General features: G+C 35.7%; 1 protein-coding gene across 1 annotated transcript; it reads left to right on the plus strand.

Annotated features, from left to right (window-relative positions):
- On the plus strand, positions 1-25441 carry LOC129272123 (doublesex- and mab-3-related transcription factor A2-like). The gene is made up of 3 exons (XM_054909355.2): positions 1-13; positions 1357-1920; positions 22844-25441. The coding sequence occupies exons 1-3, from the start codon at positions 1-3 to the stop codon at positions 23779-23781; spliced, it is 1515 nt and encodes a 504-aa protein (XP_054765330.2). The 3' UTR covers positions 23782-25441.

Here is a 25441-nt window from a genome sequence, read left to right on the forward strand (position 1 = left end):
ATGGCGTTGAGTGGTACTCCAAAGGGTGGAGTGGGGGTGTATCCTACACCCTTGGTATCTCCGCTCCTTGAATAAAGAAATTCAATCGCAAATAAATTTAGATACTGTATACTGTATAAAAAAAAAAAAATGATAATTCTTATTAACTCAGTGATGCCGTTTTATCTCGTATGAACTATTCTCTCAGCGGACTCTCCAAGACATAATGTTTTTTTTAAACATTGTCGAGCGCCTGACAGGGAGGCAGAAGCTACCATTTTTAAGTCCCTGGTATGACTCGGCCGGGGATCGAGCCCATAACCTCCCGTTCATGAGCACTGAGCTACCAATAAACAAAGAATGAATTAAAATATGGTTATTTTATCATCAGAATGTAGTAAAATAGAACAAATAAAGTAGTCATTGAAATGTGTAAGGAGGGGGGGGGTGGGAGTGGTCGGGGCTGCGTTGAGATAGAAAAACAGAGAGAGAAAGAGAAGAGAGGAGTAAAAAGAACACTATTCATTGGTACTCTTACCCCCTCTAGCGATCGCGACTGGCGAACCACTCGTTCCGGTACAATCCCGTCGATTGGTCAGTTGACGGATCCAATCAACGCCTTCATAAAGTAAGTCGTCGTCGAAGGTGTTTTTTCTTTCTTTTTGTTGTATATGTGTGTGTTCTTTTCGAGTCAGCCTCCGTGCGTATTCTTCGCAAGTGAATCAATAGAGTGACTAATTGGTTGATAAACGCTCGCAGCAATCCAACTCGGAGAGACCTTTTTCCCCCTCTCTCGGTTGTCCGTCTTCCTAAAACTCTTGGAGCAAGTTGGACGTTCGGCTGACTACACTGTAAAGAAGAGGTTTCTCAGACCTGAATCGCGCAAAAACCAAAAGGAATAAGAGAGTGTGACCGACCTTACTTGTCCATCTCTTCAGAAGATATTTTATATACCACGGCAGACCAGACCATCTAACATTTTGATGCTCTCTACTCATACGAGCTGGCATTTTCCCTTGGTTTCTTCAGCTAAATCTAATATAGTACATCATGGTTTGCCAGTGACAAATGGAATTTAATCACCAATAGATTAAAGCTGAATGATTTTGACATAAAATTGAGAAGTTGCACTATTCTCAATAACTTTTTGTTTTTCACCCGTTTTTTCATCACGTGGTCGAAACCCGATGGACGAAAGAATGAACTCGACACCGAATTAAACAAATACTACCTCAGTACTGATTCTGAAAAAAATATATAGACATTTTGCTAATTAGGAGCGGATGTGTTAGCAACAGGCAATTGTGAGGTAATTCGATTTGACATTACTTAAGTACATTCTGTGTTTACAACTTGTAAAGTCATCGTCCTGAACAGGACATCGTGAAAACTTCATCGTGGCTCGTTTTGACCTTTTCCGATCTCCTCATCCTCCTCCACCTCCACCACCTCCTCCTCATCCGATGCTCAGAGACACGAAATCGCTGATGAACCACCATCACCAGGACATGGACCGAATCGACATCCGAACCTTGTCGCTGCTCCGAGGTCCTCTGACCGAAAAAGGCGCACGGAAGCCCAAGTGCGCCCGATGCCGAAACCACGGCATGATCTCCTGGCTCAAAGGGCACAAGAGACACTGTCGGTTCCGGGACTGCCGCTGTGCCAAATGCAACTTGATCGCAGAGAGACAGCGTGTTATGGCGGCTCAAGTGGCCCTGAAGAGACAACAAGCAGCAGAAGATGCCATCATTCTTGGTCTCCGGGCCTGCTCGCCCAGTGGGCCGTACAACTATCTCCCTCAAGGTCCAATCTTCGGCAATGCCCCACCAGGAAGCACAGACGGGGGCAACGTCGACGAAGACGATGATGATGACGATGATGACATGGGGCAGACGAGTGACTCACCACTCGATGATGTCGAATTGCCGCCATCACCAGGTAAAGAGCATTTTATTCTTTTCATAACAAAAAATATATAAGAAAAAGTTTTGAATTATTAATCAATGGATTCATTATCACTATTGCTATTTGATATGATTTATGTTATCATAGTTCCGCTGTGGGAATGTGACCAAAATTATCTATGAGGTATATTAATGTTACAAAGTCTTCTAGTTTTCATTGCCAGGAATAGAAATATGTCCTATATATAGCCCCAATAAAACTCATGGCACTGCTACAAATAACTAGCATGTGGCAATATCCAATTATATCACCCATAGCAAGTATATATTAAAACAAAGGTTTACCCAATATTGGGTAAAATGGGAACATGCATGTTGGCTGGGTAAAAAGATACCCAGTATTTTGTAAATTTTACGCAATGTTGCGTTTAAATAGCCCAATATGGGGTTTTAAAAATACCCAGCAAACACGCGTGTTTCCTTTCTACTTCATCTTGGTAAAAATTTTACTCAGTGTTTTTAGAGTGTTGACCATGTTGAAGTCTAACAATTTTTCTCCGTTAAGGTACATTTTAAGATAGTGTTCCAACATCAATTGAATCAAATTGACGAAAAGAGATTATATCTGCAAAGTAAGCTAGCTATCATTTTTTTTCAAACTCGATTTTATTTCAAACAGAAACTATAATACAAATGAATTTCATACATTTATAATGATATTCAATGATATAAATGATAATTTATATAGGGCCTACTTATTCGGCGTAGCTAATACCTGGTAACATTTGTAGCAAATAATATACACTTGAAGTTTTATAAGTACCGTATATCTTTATTTTTTTCCGATTCATAAGTTTTCTATCATGAACAATTCGTGAACACAAATAAGGTTAAATTAAACTTACAATGAAACTGAACACGTTAAGAATGTAACGAGCTCTGCACCATAGAATCTGTTTATTGTGTAGTTTATAAAACTTATGTTTTTAATTCCAACAAACGTAAACATTTCACGACAATTCACGAATTCCACCTTCATAATAATAATAAGAATATGGTAATATCTTTAAAAAAATCATTTAGAATTTTTATTCCTCAGATTTGAAATTAGTATGGAAAACATCCAAATAACATGAACTAGAAAACACGCTATAATCGAAAAGATTGATTGCTACTCACATTTTTATCAAGACTTATACTCCAATTATTCATTAGGTCCTACTATTTACAGTGTTAACTATTATTTTGTTAAATGCGATCACAAACAATTCAGCATATAGGATTCGTATCGTCATTAAAAAAGTTTTAGAGTTACACGATTACTTTTGTAATACTTTCAGAAAAAGAGGGGAACATGGAACATAAACGTCATTTAATTGTAATTAGGAATCAAGTATTTCAAACTTCATCAAATTTTTTTTTATTGTTGGGTTGGATATGTTTTCATATTATAATGAAAGTATCCGTAGTTACTGAAGTGTTTTCAATGATGTAAATTTGATTAAAAGAGGGCTCGCATGCCTCTGGGCAATAGTACTGAATTTTACTTTTGCGAGCCATGGCCCATGGAAAAACCGTTTTCTTACAATTTTCTTCTTTTCTTTCATTTCTACTTTATCCATATTCAATTATCCAATTTCAAATTGTATTTCTGTAATTATATTGTACAATCTTTGTATGTTTTTATGGCCAAATAAATAATAATAATAAATACATTAATTATGTTAATGAAAGTAGGGATATATCAATCTCTTCTTGTGCACAGGGGCAGAAAACATGAAAAATTTTCAATTTCAAATATCATTGAGTAAATTCCAAGATTTGCTGTGAAGTCAAAAAATAAATTGTTCATAGTTATTATGGATACTTTAAATTCATGGGATTACATTTACTTGATATTTTCACGTTTCTGTATTACTAGTATGGGGTCGTTATATACCATTTTGCTCCATTTTACATGATTAGCTGTTAGAGGTCTGTTTATATTATCATGATTATAACGTCATGTACTTGGTTTAGGTCAATGGCTATCTCCTTCGATAAGATATTCAACTAAATTATTATTAACCACCTAAAATACATAAAAGGGTTAGAAACATGATTAGCGTATAAAAATTAATTACCCCCTTTTGAGTTATGTGAAGAAAATATAGTGGAGAAAAAAAATCATATTAATAAACGTTATTTTTCATAGTTATTGACTTTATGGATGGAATAATGATGACTGGAATGAATCCGACCCAAATTGAAAGAATCATATTTATCATATTTGCCTATATTACACCTCACAATTGTATTCATCATGTCACTGCCCGCATGTGCAAGCCTGCGGCGCTATTGAAAATTGAGTTCGATTGGATGATTTTTTTTTTCCCAATGTGTAAAAAAAATATACAGTGAAAAAAAAATCACTTTTACTCAATTAAGTGTTTATCATTTGGTATAAGAGACTCTTCGTCTATAATCTCAAGTAAGAATGACATTTCACTACGACTTGGAAATCAAAAATTCAGTTTTAAACAAAAGTATTTTTTCTTCATTATCTAAATCTATATTCTTCAATCTCTTTATTTTGCGGAAGATATGTCACTACAGTAAACTTCAAATAGCATTTCACCGGATTTGCAAATATTTGTTTCCTGTTTTTCATAATTCCAGTCGCACTCTTGAAACCGACCCCAGACCGATCAAAGCTATTACTTTATTACCAATGATTTATCATCGGTCGGTTTCGATGGTGTAACCGTAGCATAATACCATAACACAATTATAACCAGTTATACACCTGTCTGAAGCATTGGCATGAGGTTAAATAAAGTGAAATATAATGAAATATCATTCAATTTAATCAAAATTGTATTAACCGTTTCATCTTTATTGGTTCGTATATACATGATTTGATGAATTTAGTATTTGAGGAAATTCAGCGTCCCATCTCAGTCTTGCGTTTATCTTTCTTTGAAAATGCCATTTAATTTTTGTTTTCTTACTCATTTATTGATTTCTTATCACAAAGCTACTGGAAAAGATTATACTGGAAAAGTCATCCCATTCCACAAGTTACATGATTGAGAGAAAAAAAAAAGATTGTTTGCAGTTCTGCACAAACAGTTGCAAAATATGAAGTTATTATAAGTTTGGTCCAAAATAAATTTTCATGGTAAAATGAACATTCTAACAAACATACAAAAGTCTTAGGACAAACATTAATATATAGTGCAGCAATAGATTGGAATAGTGACCATCGCTTTTGAGAGAATTAAAAAAAAAAACTTGAAAAATACTTAAAGTAAAGAAAAACAACAACATATAATACAACATGTAAGCGTTTTTTTAAACATATTTATTACAATTTGTATATAGGCAGAATTCACTAGCCATGAGCAGTGTCAATTTTGTTCGACAGCCTATAGATGTACAGTAATGGCTATTATAAAGCCAATTAATTCATAGGGAATGATATTCAAATGATGGATGATAACAAATGCATGAATGGATCACACTTTATAGCTTATGATGTAATGAAATATTGATAATGATTATGAAAATATAATGTTGATGATATGAAAATAACGATGATGATATTAGTGGTAACAACAACAGCAACGACAATAATAATGATGATAATAATAATAATAATAGTGATAATATTGATAATAGGATGATATTAAAAATATCAATAATAATTATGATAAAAATAACAGTAATCATTATGAAAACAATATTACTAATAATGATTATAATAATCATGAAAAATGCAGCAATGGCAATCATTATTATAATTAAAAAAAAACAATAGTAATGAACAGATTATCAATTCTTTGCAATGGGAGGTGAATTAGTATCCGAAAAACATAACGTAAAGATCTGCCTCCAATCTACAACTCAATGTCCCAAAATGCAATACTGAATACTATAAAAGCTCATTCATTATTTCCTCAATATCAATGTTCAATTCCTTGCCCCTTCATTTAAAAACCCTATATCCACCCTCACTAGTTTTAAAAAAGAACTCAAATCATATATAATGTCCAGCAAATGTTAAAATGTCAATGGTTCCTGTGTTACAAATACTTTAATGACTCCAATTTTGCATGCCTTTCTGTGTTCTAATAAATTATGTATGATTTATATAATGTTTTTACTTTGTATATTTTTATCACTTGTATATACATGTTTTGTTTTTCGGATACTAGTTTTTTATACCAGCTTTTGCTGAAAGGGCACCCTATTGAAATATTGTTTAATAAATAAATAAAGAAAGAAACAAAATAAATAATAACTGAAAACATAATGAATACAAAGTTGGAAGAATGAAAATGATTTCAGCTTCAATTAAAAAAATATATATACAAAAGTAACACGGAACAATCATGCAAGTTATTGAATACGCTTAAAAGGTACATTGCCTGATAAAATCCTGTATAAGGGTAAAAGATTACTTACCTCAGTGAAGGTGATATTTGCTAATAGTTTTATTCTTACAAGTCTGAATAAACTTACAGTTTCTAATTAAACCACTTCACTTGCAGCAAACCGTATTGGTATTTTGAGAACTGATTGGCTTTTAAAACTTTGAAAATAGAAAGCACCAAACATGCCACTGATTATATTGAGTGTACTAATTTTACCAGTTTTTGATGGACAAGTTGAGTAGATAATCCTTCTGACACCACAAAACGTTCAATATTGAAACTCACAGTAATAAAGGCATGGTATTTGAAAGAAGTGGAAATAAATAATTACAGCTGGCAACTGAGGAGATTTCGATCTTCTTTTAAAATAGTAGCGCACATTTCAAGTATAAAATCTTGATGTTTTTATTTTAAAATTTCCTGATTTTGAATGACAGTGAAAGTTATTTGTCGCTAAACAAGCTTTCTGCTTCCATTTTCTAATTTCAATTCTGTTACTAAATAAAAATATCAGTTAAGGAACAAAAGGGGGTAAAGAGTGGGGGCACGTGTAGGGGTGTGGTATCTTATTTTGTACCCTTTCTTACTACCGGTCAAGGTGAAAGTGCTCGTGCCAAGTTAACACCCTCGGACGTGGGACCCCTTATTGGTAATGCTTGTGGTCAGTGGTTCTGCCCACTACACTTGACCATGAATACTACCAGTGGTATTGCATTTCGCGCTGTCCATCACCCCCATGGTGGCACTACTGATCCCCCTGGGCTAGGAAGGGGTGAGGACCGAGCCTTGTCCTCCCATCTCACAATTACCACACGGATAATCCGCAATTAACATGCAAAGTTTCAAATGAGCGGCCATTAAAACAAGGTGTTCGGACATTTGAAAGTGCCTGTTCGTCACGCCCATGGTCAACCCTCTCTTGACCACAGAGCCATTATCTGCACCCATCCCAAGACTCCCCGGAATAGTCTTAATATCTCTTTAACCCATTCGCAGCGCAGTAATCCGCACGTTCGTTTCGTTCGCTCATTATAAGATTAGTATCGCCTTTGAAAGGGTTAAGGGTGCTGCATGCGAATCGTCTGGACTTGTTGACACGCGCGTTCCGCCGTGAAAACCTTTTAAGCCATCAGAAACTCATATCGCAGACTGATTTGGGATCGGGGAGGGGTAGAGATGAGGCGATACACGTTAACGAATTCAAGGAACCTTGTCTGTACAATGTCTGAGGGTCGCCACCGTGGTTCCTGCAAAACACACTTAACACCTTTCTGAAATTCAGTACGGTAGTGACGTCACTGAGCGGAACATCCAATCCCGCTGATACAAAGTTTTGAAGGGGCGATGTCTCCCTCAACGTTGGGAGTAGAGTAAACCGAGATATTGATTTTATTTTATAAAGAAATATTATTATATCAACAAAATATTAAGAAGAAAAATGAAATGCGATATACTTGTTACAATGTGTAAAAAATGTTTTGCTATTTCTTGCTTAATTGAAAGTTGACAAACTATTAAAAAATGAAAACTGGAAAAGAACGAAATGAAGTAGTTGAAGTAGCTTTTTAATAGGTTCCTCATATTTCACGATAGTGTATTTCTTTGTAAAACACTACAACTATGTATTTTTGTCATCTTCTCATAATTATGTTCAAGATGTATGTTTTTGTGGAATGGGAAACAATAAATCAAATCAAAGATGTGGAACCTATTTAAATCTTTATTGAAGCTTCGTGATGAAGGTGAAATGATCAAATAAAATGTCAAAGTTACATAAATTGATGGTGCATATAAATGATAATAATGATTCTTTTAAAACTCATGAACCAATTTACAACGTTGTAAAATCATATATAAGTTTTTATTTTAATCCTATAACTTTAATGCGATGTTCATCATGGTAAATCTTCTTTACCGCTTCAAGTGTTATAAGTGTAATAACGAAATAGAAAAGCAAAACGATATTAAATATTGCTTAACATGTAATAATTAACGAGACCTATTCTTTTTATGGACGCCCCTTTTTCCAAAACTCTTTACTGAAACTGTAAAACACCCCCCCCCATAAAAAAGAAGACTTTATGTGAATTCAAATATATCCATATTTGGAGATCATACTGGTGTAAACAGATGTATCTTCAAATATTTTACTTCTTCGACTCGGGTTCACTTCTTTCCCTTGCATTTTCCTCGAATCCCCCTTTTTTTTGCTATGTCGAAAATTATACAAACATTTCCTTCCGTGTGTATAGTTGACATGAATAATGACGTTCGTCTGAAAAACCCATGTCGGATTTGTCGACTAGGAAAATAAATATCGATTCCTCAGTCTTTACCTCGCTTATAACTTGACACTTTTAACAAAAACCTTTGAAACAATCTGGGAATGGGAGATACCTGCCGATGTTCGTTGGCCAACTAACGGTTCTTTTTATCATAACGGGGTTGAATGCTTCCGCGCCCAATTCTTGAGGCTCACTGTGTTTATTTCGCAGGGATTTATGGCAGATTTGGGAACCGCGGGAAAACGATTGGGTCGTCTGTCTAGCTTAAAAGTACATTTGCACCCCGGAAGAATCATGGAGTAGTACAATGTCTCAATGCTGGTACGAATGATGCAAAACAAAACTCTTACATATTTTTTTCTGTTTCTGAGTGAAAACAAAAGAAACAAAATAAAAAATCGAAATTAAGATTAAGATTTAGAAAGGGAAATAAAGTACGAACAAATACATTCAAGATGTCACACGTTTTAACCCAGATAATGAACACGTTAGTTCAAATTCTACGTCCCCTTACCTTCTCTTTCCTCTCCAGTATTTAAGATTTACGTCACAGATTCTGTGATGCTGTTCTTTTGCGAAAGTATATCGTCACAGGAGTAACGTAATAAAATAAGTTTTGCGCTTGCATAGAACAGTTACTCAATGACTTTCGCATGCGTATATAGCAGTATTTTTGGTCAAAAGCTTGTCACCATCAGAGTTATGGTCACCACAGAAGTTGCGTCATGAATCTATGTCTGTTAGTTAGAACACAACTACATCTTATAATGAGATGGCTCTAGCTGCTCTTGCTTTTGGTCTTTTTGTCTGTCTCTCTCTCATTCTTCTCTTCCTCCTCCTTTTCTATCTCCCTCTCTCCCTCTTTCTTTTTTTCTTTTTTTCTTTCTTTCTTTCTTTCTTTCTTTCTTTCTTTCTTTCTTTCTTTCTTTCTTTCTTTCTTTCTTTCTTTCTTTCTTTCTTTCTTTCTTTCTTTCTTTCTTTCTTTCTTTCTTTCTTTCTTTCTTTCTTTCTTTCTTTCTTTCTTTCTTTCTTTCTTTCTTTCTTTCTTTCTTCCTTCCTTTCTTTCTTTCTTACTTTTTTTCCTTCTCACTCTCTTTCCATCTCTCAATGAGTCTTTCTTTTTTTCCCCATTATCTATCTCTGCCTTTTAGTCTCAATGAAAACATTTCGGCCTATCATAGTCTATTTTCGTTCAAGAGTTCTCAAAATGATATGCCTACTGCATGATCTTTAATGCTCTTTATAATCATTGAGCATTTTTTTTTAGTTACAACGCCTTGCGTATTTTTCAAAACTGATTTTGTGCTTCACAAAATGTGCATGATAGTTTGTACAGACAGAATTGATACATGACTTCATCATTAGCAATAATGAGTGGCTATTATAAAGTGATATTCCAAACTATACCATTTATTGGTATTTTATCGACTATTTGACTGCATGTATGGATTGAATAAAGATGCGAGTGATATTGGTATGCATCTCTGTATTCTAGATAGTACATCACACGTTGTGTATTTTTATATAAAAATTATTTTGTTGATTTATCAAGATATATATTTCGCAATTTTCATACACTCAGATTCCTTTTATAACGTTTTCACTTTTGTTTCTTGCGCCATGTTTTACTCAATGCAAAACCGTTAGCGCGGGGACTAAAATACAATCAATTTTGGTAAGCGGTGCTGTATCGTGGCGAAACGTCAATCATAATCTTTGCTTGATATCTTAAAAATCACTCGAATAATAGTCTTGAATGATATGTATCAACTTCAAACTGTGCATGCTTTACGGGGGAGAAGATGAAAGCAATATAATGAACTCGACGTGCCCCCGCTCGCCTTTGAACAAAATTTCCAAGTCGATGATTATAACAAAATGAAGACAAAAATTGACATGTATTTTGTAAGCGTTCAACAATACAATAATGGGGCACCTGAGGTAGTCGCACGAAGCCAACATACGGATAACAAACGGTCATTTCCCACGACCAAAATCCTTTACAAAAAATGAACCTTCCTGCGACTTTGTTCGTTGTATCTCATTTCTGCACGTGCATGAATGTCCTTTGGATCGGCCTGGTAGGGCACACGCACGCCCGCTGCGCCGGCGATGTTACACCTAACCTCTCCGCCTCCTCAACAATATACAGAATCAATTACACGGGCTTTCCTTCATAAGGGGCTGCGCTCCAAATTTACACCTTAAGTTTGACATTGTGCTGTCATATTTACTACAAAAACTTCTGTATTACGATGTCATCTCAATTCTAGGCAGTTTGGGGGGAGAGTTCGCTTGACTAGTTAATGAGAAATCATAAGTTATTCTTTAAGATTAAAAACCAAATTGATAGAAATCAATACAGATTTTAAGCTGGGTGTTTCTCATGACTGATCATTATCATGGATGTGAAGAGGATCTATGTTTTCACAATGTTTTTTTTTTCAAAAGTGGATTTAAATAGACCTTGTTTATTTCATCTAGATCTTCTTCTGTGCTAATAAAAAGTACAGTGGTTATTTTTAGTGAATATAAAGCTTTGGCATTGACGACTTAATTATTGGGAAGCATGACAAATTTAAATGTCATTTCCAACAAATCTTAATATGATTATAATATATTTATAATATTAAAAACAAAATGAATATTTGGCTCATTTCGCCACTGATTAAAACGACTCAAAGAGAAGTCTTATTCATGTTTGATATCGATTTCATTTAATTAACTTCACTCTTAAAAGAGGTGGGCGGTAACAAATGCCCAACGTTTAACCAACCCTGGGCGGCGACATCATCCACACAACTATTGGTTAAAATCTGCCCAAATGGGGTAATAAAAACTAATAGTTAAGTAATAAATAATAATTGCCCAGAATATATATATATTTTTACCAACAAACATTACCCAACATAGTGGACAGTATATGTTGCCAAACATTGTGTTTTGATACAAATCTAGTCAATGTATTCAGTATCAATAGCTCTTTTTTTAATGTAATTCAGTTGAATTTTTTTTAAATGACAGCCGTAGTTTTGGAACATTTTCAATAAACACATTCAGGCAAAACACCACCATGACCATCAATAATTTGCAGTGAAAATAGTTGCAGTAAAATGCTAATAAAATGGGAAATGTATAACATTTGAATATTGTTTTAATATTTAATAAGAAAAGTAAGTCAAATATAATTATTTTTCATCGTCATTACTCGCATATCTTCCAATCAAATTCAATCCACTTTAGGGAATATGTAACACGCCGATATTTACTCGGGTAATTTAAGAAACTGATGAGACTAAATAAAAAATATACATTTTTTTTCTTTATTCAAACTGGAAAAAAGCGAACAAAGTAATAGCCATAGTCTGAAAGTTATTTTTTCAGTACAATTCTATAACACAATTTGAGACCATCCATCATTTACTAATTTTTGTATCGACAATTCCATACGTATAATGCTTAAACATGCAAATATCAAGGAGAGAGAAGGCGGGGTGGTGATGATTTTCAGTCAAGCCATTTGTAATTGTTTCTGATACCGAGCTAGATACGGGATCACGGGTAAAATCTCATTTATATTTCGTTTCCAAAGTCCCTCGACAAGTCATCCACGGTGTGCGCGCGTGACTAAACTTAAAATTTCGTGTGATTCAAATAGTGCACTATATAGTTGACCTATGCGACATGAAAATAATGAAGACATGAAAAGCCCTCGAATAATTTTATTTTGAATTTTTCTAGGAACTTGCAGGTTGATTAACATGATTAATGCACATAAAGAAATCACTAATCACAAAATGATATAAGGAACAATGATTGCTCAGTTGGTAGAGCAGCTCTTTTTTAACACTGAGTAAAATTTTATCCAATATTGGATAGAAAGGAAACATTGCGTAAAATTTACAAAATATTTAGCATATTTTTTACCCAACCAACATGCATGTTCCCATTTTACACAGTATTGGGTAAACCTTTTAAGAGTAAAGTACCGTTTGGATTTGTTGGTAATGTATTTATCCTAAGCACCAAGTCCCCCGGGGCGGACCTTATGCCATCGGTCCTCTATAGTTACTTGCTTACAAGCATTCATGCTTTCCTAGCTATCAAGTAAAAATCAGGGATGGTAAATAAAAACTTTACTCACTGCATATCTTAGTTGCGCTTAATTCTCATGTCGTTTCTAAAATATGAAGCGGGCCATGGAGGTCAGTTGTACTTTATAGGAAAGATAAATGTTAACGGAAATTCTATCTTACTTTCTATTCAAGCTATTAGGTAAATGAAAATTTCGTGTTACACGTTATATAATTCTAATATTGTATATCATTTAAGGAAACCAGGGAATGACACTTGACCTAAAACAGATTGTCGCACTTAAAACATGTAAGAGTTATCCGCCCAGTTTTGTTAGGAAGGTTGTAACTCTCTGGACTTAACACATACCTATTTTGGATAAGGTGGGTTCTTGAAGAATAAGAGTCTTTTAGAGGCGCCCCATGAGGTAAAGAGGGGTTAAGGGAACTGGTGCGTTGACGCATGGGGGTTTTAGGGGGACCGTAGGGAGTGGCACGTTCCTGCCCCCTTGCTACCACCAGAGTGCCCTCGTGTGGAGCTGACTCACATATACCCCTTGGCTAGAAACAGGAGGGATGGGGCGGTAAATAGACATCAAGAGTCTTTGGAGTTGGATGAGTCGGGTCTGACGAGTCAAGGGTGTCCCATGATACCCCATCACCTCCAAATCGCTCTTGGCAACGATGATGAGGATGATGGCGGTGGTAGTGGTGAAGAAGATGGAGGAGGAGCTGAGTCCACTATTGAATACATCGAGAGAGACAAAGGCCGATGATATTACATCACTTTTCCATGTGTATATATATACCTTAAAAGAATGGTAAACATGGTGCCTTATGACTGATACATTTCTAATTCCTACTCCACATTATGGCGAACATACTGGCGATAGTGATGCTCCTGATGAAAACAAAGAATGCATAAAAGGAACATAGTACCAATTATTGCATGAAAGGGTCTTTGCATTGGCAGGACCGTCTTTCATTATGATGTACCCAATGATGATAGTGATGATGAAAATGGTGGTGCCGTGTTGATGAAATTAGTGGTGGTGGTGATGATGGTGTTAATAGTGATGACAACGATGATGACAGTGTCGACGACGATGATGATGATGACTACGATGATGGTGAGGATGATGATGTTGAAGATGGGTATGATGGTGGTGACAATATCAATTATTAGAATGGTGATTATTCCTTATATTGATAAATGGTTCACCTAACCTATACTATAATTAAGACGTATAAAGTAGCATTCGGTTTTTAATCATGAAATTATGCTTAATATTCAGATAAATCATAGTGATCTATACACATTCAAATCTATAAAATAAAGATGTCTAAATGATACTTATGCGGCATCAATGATTATTTTTATCATAGATAGCAATATTCTAACACCAGCAGGTCAAATAAGATTGGAGAGATTATCAATTTGCGAACTTCGAAAAAAAATAATCCGTTATGCATAGAATTTATCGCATATAAACCAGTCATGCCAAAGTATAAAAAATTGAAAATATACTTGCGTTTCTCCTGAAAGAAGGAACATGATAACGTATGAATTATTTGGAAATGTATTTCTATTATATACGATATCAATATAAGTTGAAACGTATCTTTGAAACGATGTATATAAATAAAGTAACGAAGGGCCTTTGAAAGGTGTAAATAAATAAACACAAAATTTGCACATCCCTTGCATGTTTGTTTTGTAAAATTATAAGAGGAGAGCACAATAATGGCGATCAAGAGTTGGGTTTTGATGATAATGAAATACATAGCTATAGACAAAAGTGTATTTATTAAAATAAATATAACCTTAGTTGGAAGAGGAAGAGGTTACTTTGTTTACTGTCAACCGACACTGGCAAATTATTCTCTCGATGCCTTTCAAGTCCCCCATTATACAGAAGCAACACTAATATAGCAGCGCTCCGGAGTTACTTTAAAAGGCAACAGCAACAAAAATCCTTCCGTTGGAAAATACTCCAACACGCACTTGAGCAATTTCTGCAAATTCATCAATGCGGTTGCTGCTGTATAAAATATGGATTTTTGTGGAAGATACAATTGCAACTTGCGTGTCTTTTCAGCACAGGAAGAGGAAAAGAACCGTGCTTTTTGAGCACTTTTTGGGGAAACGATGGGAAGATTTAATATTCGGAATGCATCTTCGGGGTTTCATTTCAACTTGACTGGTCTTATTGTGGCGCAGAAGTTTGGTCATACACCAGTTGAGAGAGAGATACAGTTTCATCTTAAAAAGCGCGCTAAAATGACGACAAGTGGGATTAGAAATTCAGCAGGCAGACAGGCTCGGTGTTCTGTCGTCTGCTTATACACATATCCCTGTTTCAGGACTGTGTATGCTGAACTGCATGTATGAAATATAATTATGTTTATATAAAGTATCAACGATTACACATTACTAATAACTTTTAATTTGTTAGATACAAATTTTTGTGACTCTTTTACGTTTTAGGCGTATAGAAATGATACGAGATCAAACTTATTAGACTTGAAATCAAAATCATTAGGCCTGAAACAAAACAAGAACATGGGGTCTAGCTGGGATTCAATCTCGAACCCGGGATTTTTAATCTATCCATAATCATACATGATGTATTTTAGGAATTAAGACTTCGCCTTAGCATGCTAAGTGTATCCTGGTAATGCCAAACCACAGATAAGACAGTGTACGAGAGCATCTATTCCTCAATATGTACGTACTAAAACGCATCTACTGTACATTCCAGTCGAAGGACTGGAGAAAATTTTGGCGACCGAGTCACACAAAGTCATTTTGGTCGTGAATATTTTGATAGTTGATTAGTTAGAAAATTGAGAGAATTTTGTTTGTTGGTTTCTTAGGGGCGGGAAACGGTAGCATGTTGCATAAATATTTCAAGCAGTTTTATACTTTATTGGAATCTCCAATACCCTCCAATGAAGCAGAGTCATGTTTTGTTTTGTTGTTTTAACCAAAGTGACGTAGAGTCGGAAAGTAGGGTTTCAATTCACTGTCTCCTGCACTACAGGTGTATGGGCATCAGAACTGTCACAGTCACACCAACGAACCCGACTCCTAACCGACCGATGACATGACATTCGAAATAACGTAATAACTTTGGTCGGTCTGGTTCCGGATTCGCCGATGTGACCGGGGCATTTCGATTCCAAGTTCGCTCCTACACGATACAATTTTCCTAACCGGTCGTATCATCCATAATCATCTTCCCATCGCTGTATACATAACGTCAAATCTGAAGTAGACAAGGTATCTGCATGGCAAAGAACCACAATTATACAAGAGCTTCCTCATACAGGCAGTAAGCCGATACTGCACTTGTCAGGATGATACAACCTGACTGTGAACGAAGTCCTTCAAAGATTCTTTAAGATATTATAATGAAGCAAACCCGAAACCTTGTTTCCAAGTCAACAATTATCGGTTATCATCCGATACGATGCGATATTTTTGGGCTGTTGGGGGGCAACAAGATAGATCATCAACATTCAATAGTTCAGAGAAGTAATGAGGTCATTAAAAAACATAAACAAAAACATATGGCATATTTGTTGCAGTTGATGTATCTCATTACAATAATGATTGTAGAAAATACCATCTATGACATTTTGAAATTGAAAATTATTTTTCTAAAAATGATTCAAGTTTGCACTCGGTATAGTACTTAATGCTTTTTGTTGAAGTAAAGTCTTTCGAGAAAAAATACGGACCTGTTCCTGTTTTGCAAAATGATAATAATGATGCTGATGATGCTGCTGCTGATGGTGATGATATTCATAGTATTCATAATAATCATTAAAAAATGATAAAAATTGATATTGATAAGTATAATAATAATCATCATCCTCATCATAACAATCATAATGATGATGATAAATAATAATAATAAACAATGATAATAACAATACAATTATTAACAAAATTAATGATAATCACAATCATATTCATGAAAGTAAGTAACTTAAATTGTTTCCGAAATCAAATTGATCAAGCCGTTCGACTTATGAATAATCGGAAATACATTTGACAAAACACACACAAAAAATGCAATGAATTCATTAGACTTGGAATTCATGAAATAAAGAGGAAAGGCGGATGCTGATGCACGACAATAAAAGCTTTCTTGTCATATTTTGTCACGTGCAAGAGTTCTCTCGGCGTAAAAAAGTCTAATAACAGCAATATTAGAGAATTAGAGCTGTTGCTCTTCTTTGATGTCGTTTACACCATTGTTTCACTTTCAACGATTCAATTTCACATTAGATTGAATGTGAAGATTAAGGCAAATGAAATGAAATACTCGCCAAAAATATCAAACGGCACTCGAGCACGGATCCAGCTATATGGAAAGAAATAAGAGCTGGGAAGGGATGCGGGCATCGATCTGCTATTTTATCACATTTTGTAGTCGAAAAGGTTTGGCGGTTTCGACGTACTCAAGCACGAAGATAGGCAGGACTAGAATCGAGGATGATGGCAAATTACAAAAGAAGTCTTCTTTTTGTCCGAAGCTGTGTCGTTTTCCCTTTTTTTGCCCGAGCTATGAATAAGATTGACGGAGCAAAGAGATGGATTGAGGGCTGACAATTGAGAGGGTGTACTTGATACTTCACCGAAGATGTTACCTGGAGCTTGGAGGGGTAAGTGTTACCCCCATCCAAGGAATCCGATCTGTTGATCGCTGGCAATTCCAGGCTCTGAAATGTTTCCAAAGTGGTTCATGTTAGCCGTAAAAGAGGCAAGAGAGAGGAAGAGAGGTATGGAGGAGTTCTCGACAACCAAATCGCTTCGAAAATGTGATATATAAGTATATCATATCGAAGACATTTCCGCCGGACTTGAAAAAGAAGTTGGTGGTGTTGATGATAAAGATGATGGAGGATGATAGCGATGACGATCATCATGATGATGATGGCGTTGGTGTGGATGTTCCGATTGTCTATGGGTCGTTGTTTGGTATCACTTTGCAGGAAGTCGGTCGGGAAAGTGGCGATGTTGTTTCGCGCGCAAATTGGCTAACATTTTTTTGAGTTGAAGTATCACGGTCATACTGTTCCATCTCATCGAGGATGTCATTTCAAGAGATGACAATATTGTTCTCCCATGAATACTGAAGACATCTAATAATGTCTCGCTGTTGGTTTTGTTACTCAACCTCCCCGATAGATCTCTAGCGGGAAAGGACGGTTTGCGATCGCCTATCGAGGCGTTGAAGTGTCTATCGTATCGATAACAATTTTATTGTTCTCGCCGTTTTACGATATCGCGGTAAAACTCGTCCCAGCACTTCGAGTGATACACGAGTATCTCGTCCATATTACATCGGGATAGAAAATAGAATGACCAGGACAATTATCATTAAAGCCATTAAATCACTGGTCTTTATGTTATTTCATTTGAAGATACCACAGTGTTTCATCGTAAAAAAAAACGAAACAAAATGCAGATGTGTGTATAATAAAGCAATCAAAGGGAAAAGAAAAACGGGGTATTGTATATGAAAAGTTAAATAGGTATAGACAGGAGACAATAGATAGATAGATAGATACAGACAGACAGATATATAGACAGAGAGGGTGATGGGTAGAAAGAAATAATGAAAAAGAAAGGTTTTCCTATTATCAGGAATTTTCAACTTTCGCATAGTTTGAAATTACAATGTACTTTGGTTATTATTTCGAGCACATGCATAGCCAATTATGATTGTTTTAAATAAGGATTATGCTTAACGCTTGTATACCAAATTGAATCAGTTATTGTTTTTGTGATGAATTTATCTGCATGATAAGAATCAACAACATTCTTGTTTGAATAGTAACATTTGTTTTAAACGTTTACTTCTAGGATTATTTTTTAAAATTATATCTATACGCGCAAAGGCGGCTCATGCATATTTTCAAATGTCGATTTCATTATTAATAAAAAAAAATTATAATAATAATACACCAAAATAAAAAATACCATTATGGTATAATTCTACCTTGTAATTTTTGTATCTGATTGCGTGCCATGACAGTCGGGCATGACGAATCAAAAATCACCATACATTTTACATCATCTATATTTACTGAGACGTGTAATAAGTCACGTCCACCATTTAAGACGCAGTTCAGTCTTAGGTGAAAATCATCTTCTAATGAAACAAAATTGCTTTCCTTTCTTTACATGAGATCACCAAGCACACAAAGAAACGATCTCAAACCGAAATGATATTTTTATGCCCAATTGATTCCTCATTTGCATTTCCAACAATTTTTTTCAAAATGACACGACCCCCCTTTCCTCCACCTCTTCCACTGTCTCTTTTCGCTAAATGCACGATCCGGGGTTTGGGTCGGTTTTTGTTAAGACCTCAAATAAAGCCAATATTAGTTTTGGAAAAGAATGGTTCGCAATAGGGGTGTTACCCAGTCCCGGCTGTTTGCTTAAGTTAGTTCTAACAATTCCACTTAAAAGAAACGACAGTGTGTCGAGCATGTATATACACATGAGCGCCTCCTTGAGAAGATAAATCGCATTGCACGCCAAGGAAAGGAGAAAAGAGAAGTATATTAATGCAGACGATAATTTTATGTGTGTTTCTAGCATTCAAGTTACGCGCCAAAGCAAACTGACAGTGTTTAAAAGGTGTAGCACGCTTAGTCAAATGACGATAAAAGAAGCATGTTCGCTTGTGTGTTTTTATAGTCCTAACTTGTTGAAATATCGAGGACTAAATATGTCATTTTTTTGTGTCACTCTAATGGTATTATTTCACCAACCAGTTAAGGTTCATAATAGGGTGGGGAAATCACTCATATCTCACGGTACGATCGCTTCGCGTGCAAACAAACTGATTGGGGTGTATGATCGCTTAACATAGCAACAAAACAATACAGTTTGGATTAAGACTCTTTAAAGATAACTACCTTGAAACCTCCAAATGCAAACGATGCAGTAAGGCGATATGTCGTATGCACATATTTGATGTCAAATTTTACGAGGAAAAAAATGCAATGCAAATTCTTCCTTTGTATTTTGTCCTATGACACAGTTTCAAGGACAGAGTCTCCTAAGATAATATCAAATAAAGCTAGACTGATATTACTAATTGCTATATTATGACATGATTAGAATAGTTATTATACTTAGAGAATAATGGTACATCATATTCATACATGTGTTTGCTGTATATCAACACATTCTTGTCAATCATGACTATTTTTATGGAACGCTTTTGAAGCAGAGGGACATAATAGTACTTCATGAACTTAATGAAAAAAAATTGGGAGTATGTGTCTCCTTGAACAAACGTGCATGTTCACGGTCTTTTCAGTTTGATTCATATTAATAGTTTTAATTTCTTATAAAACTATGATTCATAAAATTCAATTGTAATCTGATGAAAATAATGTATTTCTTACGAATTTGAGGCATACTATCACCTGGTTAAATAATTTCATGTGATTCAGTTAAAAAGTTAAGTGAAGCAGGTGATCCATAGCACAAAAAGAGGATTGAGAAAAAAATTAACAGTATAAATTGTACGCTTGGACGAATTAGACAAGGCTATGTATTACCACCACTTTTGTTCGACTGCCACGGGATCGGAGCTGTTCATAATTATGTTGAGTCTAACTTTCCTTAAGTTATTATGCAAGCATTTGATTGATAACACACTCATCTAGATTTACCTAAACATTTCAATGGAGTAAAATAGGGGAAAATAAAAAACATATCACACAGTTTAGCTTTACGGCAAACTATCGGCAATATATCTACAAAGTACATGGTAGCTAAATAACTTCACTGAAACCACTCGTCTTCGGGAGTTTGTATCATTCAAGAAAATTCACGTGTATTCACCACCATCATCATCATTAAATTTTAAGTCAAGTATGGAAATGTGCATAGCATTCTTACACAAATTCTCCATCATTCATTATTTCACAATTTCTTGGAATAATATCAGCAAAGACCCATTTTATGTCTCTTGAAACGTAGAATAGTGGAAATTAATTAAAAAAAATCAAACTAAATATACACTGTATTGATTGGCCAAATTCAATAATCTGGCAACGTGGCAGTTACATTCCCAGTTAGAGGTATACCGTACACGTCATTTTTCTGGTGACTTCTCACCAATGGTGCAGTTACATCGGCAAAGCCGACCACCAGGGTCCCGTCTTACAAAGAGTTGCGATTGATCCAATCAACCACAACTATGGAAAGCCAGCAACTTCAACATATAAAATACATGTGTGTTCTAGATAATTATGATGTGTATTCATACATTCGCCGTTTTCTTGATAATTTAGTATGTCTCTCTTTGTTAACAAAATGACATTGTGCAAATATGCCCTGAAAAAATATGAGATTGATGGATTTTCATACACACTTAAAATGTTGGGCGATTATATATAAATATATATATATATATATATATTTATACATATATATTCAGGGCAATTATAAATTATCCAATCGAGCAAATTTATTACCCAATTAATAGTTTTTTTATTACCCAATTTGGACAGATTTTAACCAATAGTTGTGTGGACAGTATGTTGCCCAGTGATGGTTAAAAAAATTGGGACTTTTTCGCCCAACCTTTTTAAGAGTGTTAGTAAGTTGAGGTTGATCGGATCGTGGTCCGTGATCGGATCAATCACAATTCCTTGTAAGACGGTACCCAGACCAATCAAAGTTATTACATTAAGCCCAATGGGGTTCATCAGTGGGTTTGTAGTCGGTTTCGTTGGTGTGACTGTATAGCTCTAATTCAGACAGACATACTTTACATTTGTCATCGGGTCTATTATACCAATCGTTTAGCCGCGTATTAACAACCCAGCTATCCCTGCATGACCCCACATTGAAGGATCGATTGTTTACACTGGCTGGGAAAATAAACCTTACCTTCCAACTGCAACATGGCCACAAAATGAAAGAAATGTCGAAAAATTCCTTCTGGGACACTATAATTTCGAGTTCTTCATAGAAACATTGATCCCCCATCCCCAACAAATGCCGTGGGTGATGATGGCTTTGAACAAATTTGTTCAGAATGGTAGCAGATCCGTTGTTTTATCGTTATGCACTTCGTTTCATCGATTGTACTCTTTCAGATTTCGCATTGCACACCATGTATTCCGGGTGAAAATCAATCGAACAAATAGTTCTTAGTAACATGTGCTAAGTTTGTCTTTATTAAAGAGGCCAAATAGTAACGAGTAAATATGACACTTTTGAACATAATCGATTGCAATGGGACATGTTTCACAATTTGTCTTCTCCCGTGCCTTCTGTCTTTTGTAAATAAATTATCGATCAAATTTGAAGTGAAGCAGCTAATCACACAAAACTTAGGTCCCACCAATGCATCCGAAAGCGATTTTTAAATGATGTCTTAATTGAGTAATTGTAATTCTTCTCTCTGTAGTATATTAACGGCGACACAGTTCTGTGTTTATTTTGGGCTTGCTTTAAAGTGCGTGTTTGATCATTCTAAATACGGGCACCTAAACATTTCACTCAGCCTTTTTTTCTTATTCCAATGGAAGTGAATATATTTTCCTCCATTATTCGTCTCTTTGATACTATATATATATTTATATCATGTCTATTACATCTTTAGTTTCCTAAATGTAATGGGGTTCAAAGGCGCTATGTCAGAAAAGCATTGAAAACCCACTCTAAAACTTTCTGAATTCTTTCCCAAAATGCAACATATTTCTATTAGGGTTTATACCAGCTTTACACTTCATTACACTTATACACAAATACACTACCACTGAAATACTCGATTGCAGAATGCCACCAAACATGACTGATTCCGTCAAGATAGAATAGACATCGTAATTCAAATTATATTTGTCATTGTTGTTAAAAGGTAAGAACGTTAAGTACATGATTCTATCACAAATCATTCCCCCAACCTCTAGCCTAACATTACCATAATCCCAATCCTCATATAATTCTGAGCCAAGCGCTCTATCACAGCAACCATAATCCTAACCCTATGTCCTGAGAGAGAAACACTATGACAGATATATCTTTTAAAGGGCAGATGTCGGGTCATCACACATGGTTTAAGGTAAATCTTTATTCAGAACACGGGCCAGGATGTACCTAACATTTTGATTTATTTCTCTTTGTAATCTTTCTACAGAGCACGAGAAGACAGAAGTGATGAGAGAAATGAAGGAAGACTTAGAACGTGAGTCCCCTACAACAAGTGTCCCAGAGCTACCGAAGAAGATCGTGGAGAAGCATGAACCACCAGAACCCTCTGAGAAACCAACCGAAGACGGTGAGGAACCGAAGAAAAAGGCTAAGACTTCTGGACATTTGGACACCTTCAATGGCTTGGCATCCAGCTTCGTGTCGCCGTTCCGTCCAGGACGGTTATCGCCGACGGAGATCCTGACACGGTTGTTCCCCCACCAACGCAAGGCTGTTCTGGAGTTGGTCCTGCAAGGATGCAGCGGCGATTTGGTCAAAGCCATTGAGCACTTCCTCAGCGCCGGGGAATCCGCAAAGAACAACAGCAGCGCCTCCTCGCGATCGGAACACGCCTCGCACTCTTCAGAAAAGGACCAGAACGAAGCGTATCACATCCCGTCTGGACTTCCTACGGTTCCAGGACTTGGTTCTTCGATCTTCCGCACACCAATGCACGCTGACAAGCTAGGTGTCGGTAGCATGAAGTCGGCTTTTACTCCCCTCCCACCTGCTAGCTCAGCGCCTCTCCCTCTTCTCTTTTCGCACAGACCGCCAAATCCTTTCCAAGCAGACGCTCTCCTAGGTCGTACCCCTATATTTGCCCCATCCAGTCTGAGTGACCTTCACGTTGGTGCTGCAGGACCGGGTCGTTTCGTATTCCCAGCCATGCACCCGCTCAATCTCTCTGGAAAATTAGCGGCAGCAGCCAGTGAGGGATATCCCAGGTATGTCTTTGCACCCTATGGAACATGTCCGCCAGACTACACGCAGTACCCGAGCCTCCATAGCACCAGAGCTCCAGCCGGAAGCACCGGAAGTGATTCCGAAAAGAGTCCGGGTGCCATTGCTGACCTGTCGGTCACGAGCAACGTTGATTCAGATTGAGATTGGAATGACTTTCTAAAACTGTATATCGGACACGTGAGAGCACGAAACCATGGACTTGATATATTTCATGTTAGCAGAACAAGCTACATTCCAGAGGTTTTTGAGGTTTTGTTTAGCAGAAAATTATTGAAACATGAGCTTACCTCCCGGAATGTGACGTCACGGGATATAACAATTTCCAATGTCAGCTTTAAAAACGGGACTTTGAAATGTGCCAAAGCATCTTGTAAGCAAAATCGATTTATATACCATTGTTTATCTTAAGTATTTACGAATGCCCTACTTTGGCTTAATAAGTTCAAACACAGTGAAAATGTTGTGATCCAAATTGTCTACACAAAATGTTGTTCATCTTTTAAGTCGCCACGATTAAACGATAACTTATTAAGAAGCCTGACAAAACGAGACCCATTATTTCAGACTCGTTGTTTTAGAAGTTGTTTCTTAATCGGGATTTATAATATCTACTAAAAATGCCAAAGATAGAGCCATTGTTGTCTAATTGAGGATTACTTTTGAATGTGTGTGATGTCAACAGGTCAAAGGTACACATACACTCCACAACAAATTAATGAAAAAACGATCCAGAATAATCTTGGGAGTGAAGTAATGGTGCAATTTACTTAACATAGAATCGATCAATGCCATCGATAATAATGATAATAGTTCAGTTAGTACCGCAAAATCATCGTTGATTTGCCAAACCAAATCGATGTCAAGTTTTCCTTCAAAGTAAGATAGAACTACGTTTCCTATAAATGATTATTTCTAGAGGCTTTTATCATTGTCGTGTATATTATATTTATTGATGTATCATAATGTTTTTCGCCCCTGTCTACGCCCTATATACCCCTAAATAGGGTAATGCTTTATAAAAAAATCTTATAAAGAGGCTGAAATTCTTTAAAAGTTTATGTTATCATGTTTGTACAAGGCTGAACCTAAGCATTAACAAATTTAGTGTCAGTTACATTTACATAGGCTGAGTCATCTTTTTAAAGATTCCGTCTGAAATATACAATAATTTTGTTGCCAATTTAAAGCGATTCTATAAAATTGTCATAACTGTCAATCAAAGTCAAAGAGTAATAACATGAGCACTATGTATTTTATATTGATGTTATCACCGAAAATTATGAACATGAATTTCCTAAAAAGCTGACATAATTCCATACAGTATTTTTTTTAAATAACAAAAAACTTTGAATTTTCTTCAAAATAAAATTTCCATACAAAATGCCAAATTGCTAATTATATGTACATACAACTTACTGAAATCAGATACTTTAAATTTTATGAGTAAATGTGCATTTGAAAATCTACGCAATGATTGTATTCATTAATCATCGAATTGTCAAATTTTTGTACGGGAATATGTGTTGTAACTTCAAAGTGTGTAAAATATTAAAGCACCATTCGATTCGAATATGACCGTTTTCAGTCATTTTCGTTAGGGCCGTGTATCGAAATAAAGAAAACCATCTTTCGAATGTTTGAATTGAATACGATGTAAAATAAATAATGAATTGGTTTTTCTTACTTGTAATATAACATTGAGTTATTTATAGAGAGCATGACGACAGAGAAAATACACATTTTTTTAATGTTGGTGGTATTCTTGACTGGATGCTCAAAATTAAAAGTCTCTTCTTCAAAC

Source organism: Lytechinus pictus, chromosome 11 (assembly GCF_037042905.1).
Source record: "Lytechinus pictus isolate F3 Inbred chromosome 11, Lp3.0, whole genome shotgun sequence".
NCBI lineage: Eukaryota > Metazoa > Echinodermata > Echinoidea > Temnopleuroida > Toxopneustidae > Lytechinus > Lytechinus pictus.

Excerpts from the sequence above, each read along its gene's own strand:
- LOC129272123 (XM_054909355.2), top strand. Across the intron at positions 1,921-22,843 it reads CGAATTGCCGCCATCACCAG|AGCACGAGAAGACAGAAGTG; the intron begins GTAAAGAGCATT and ends ATCTTTCTACAG.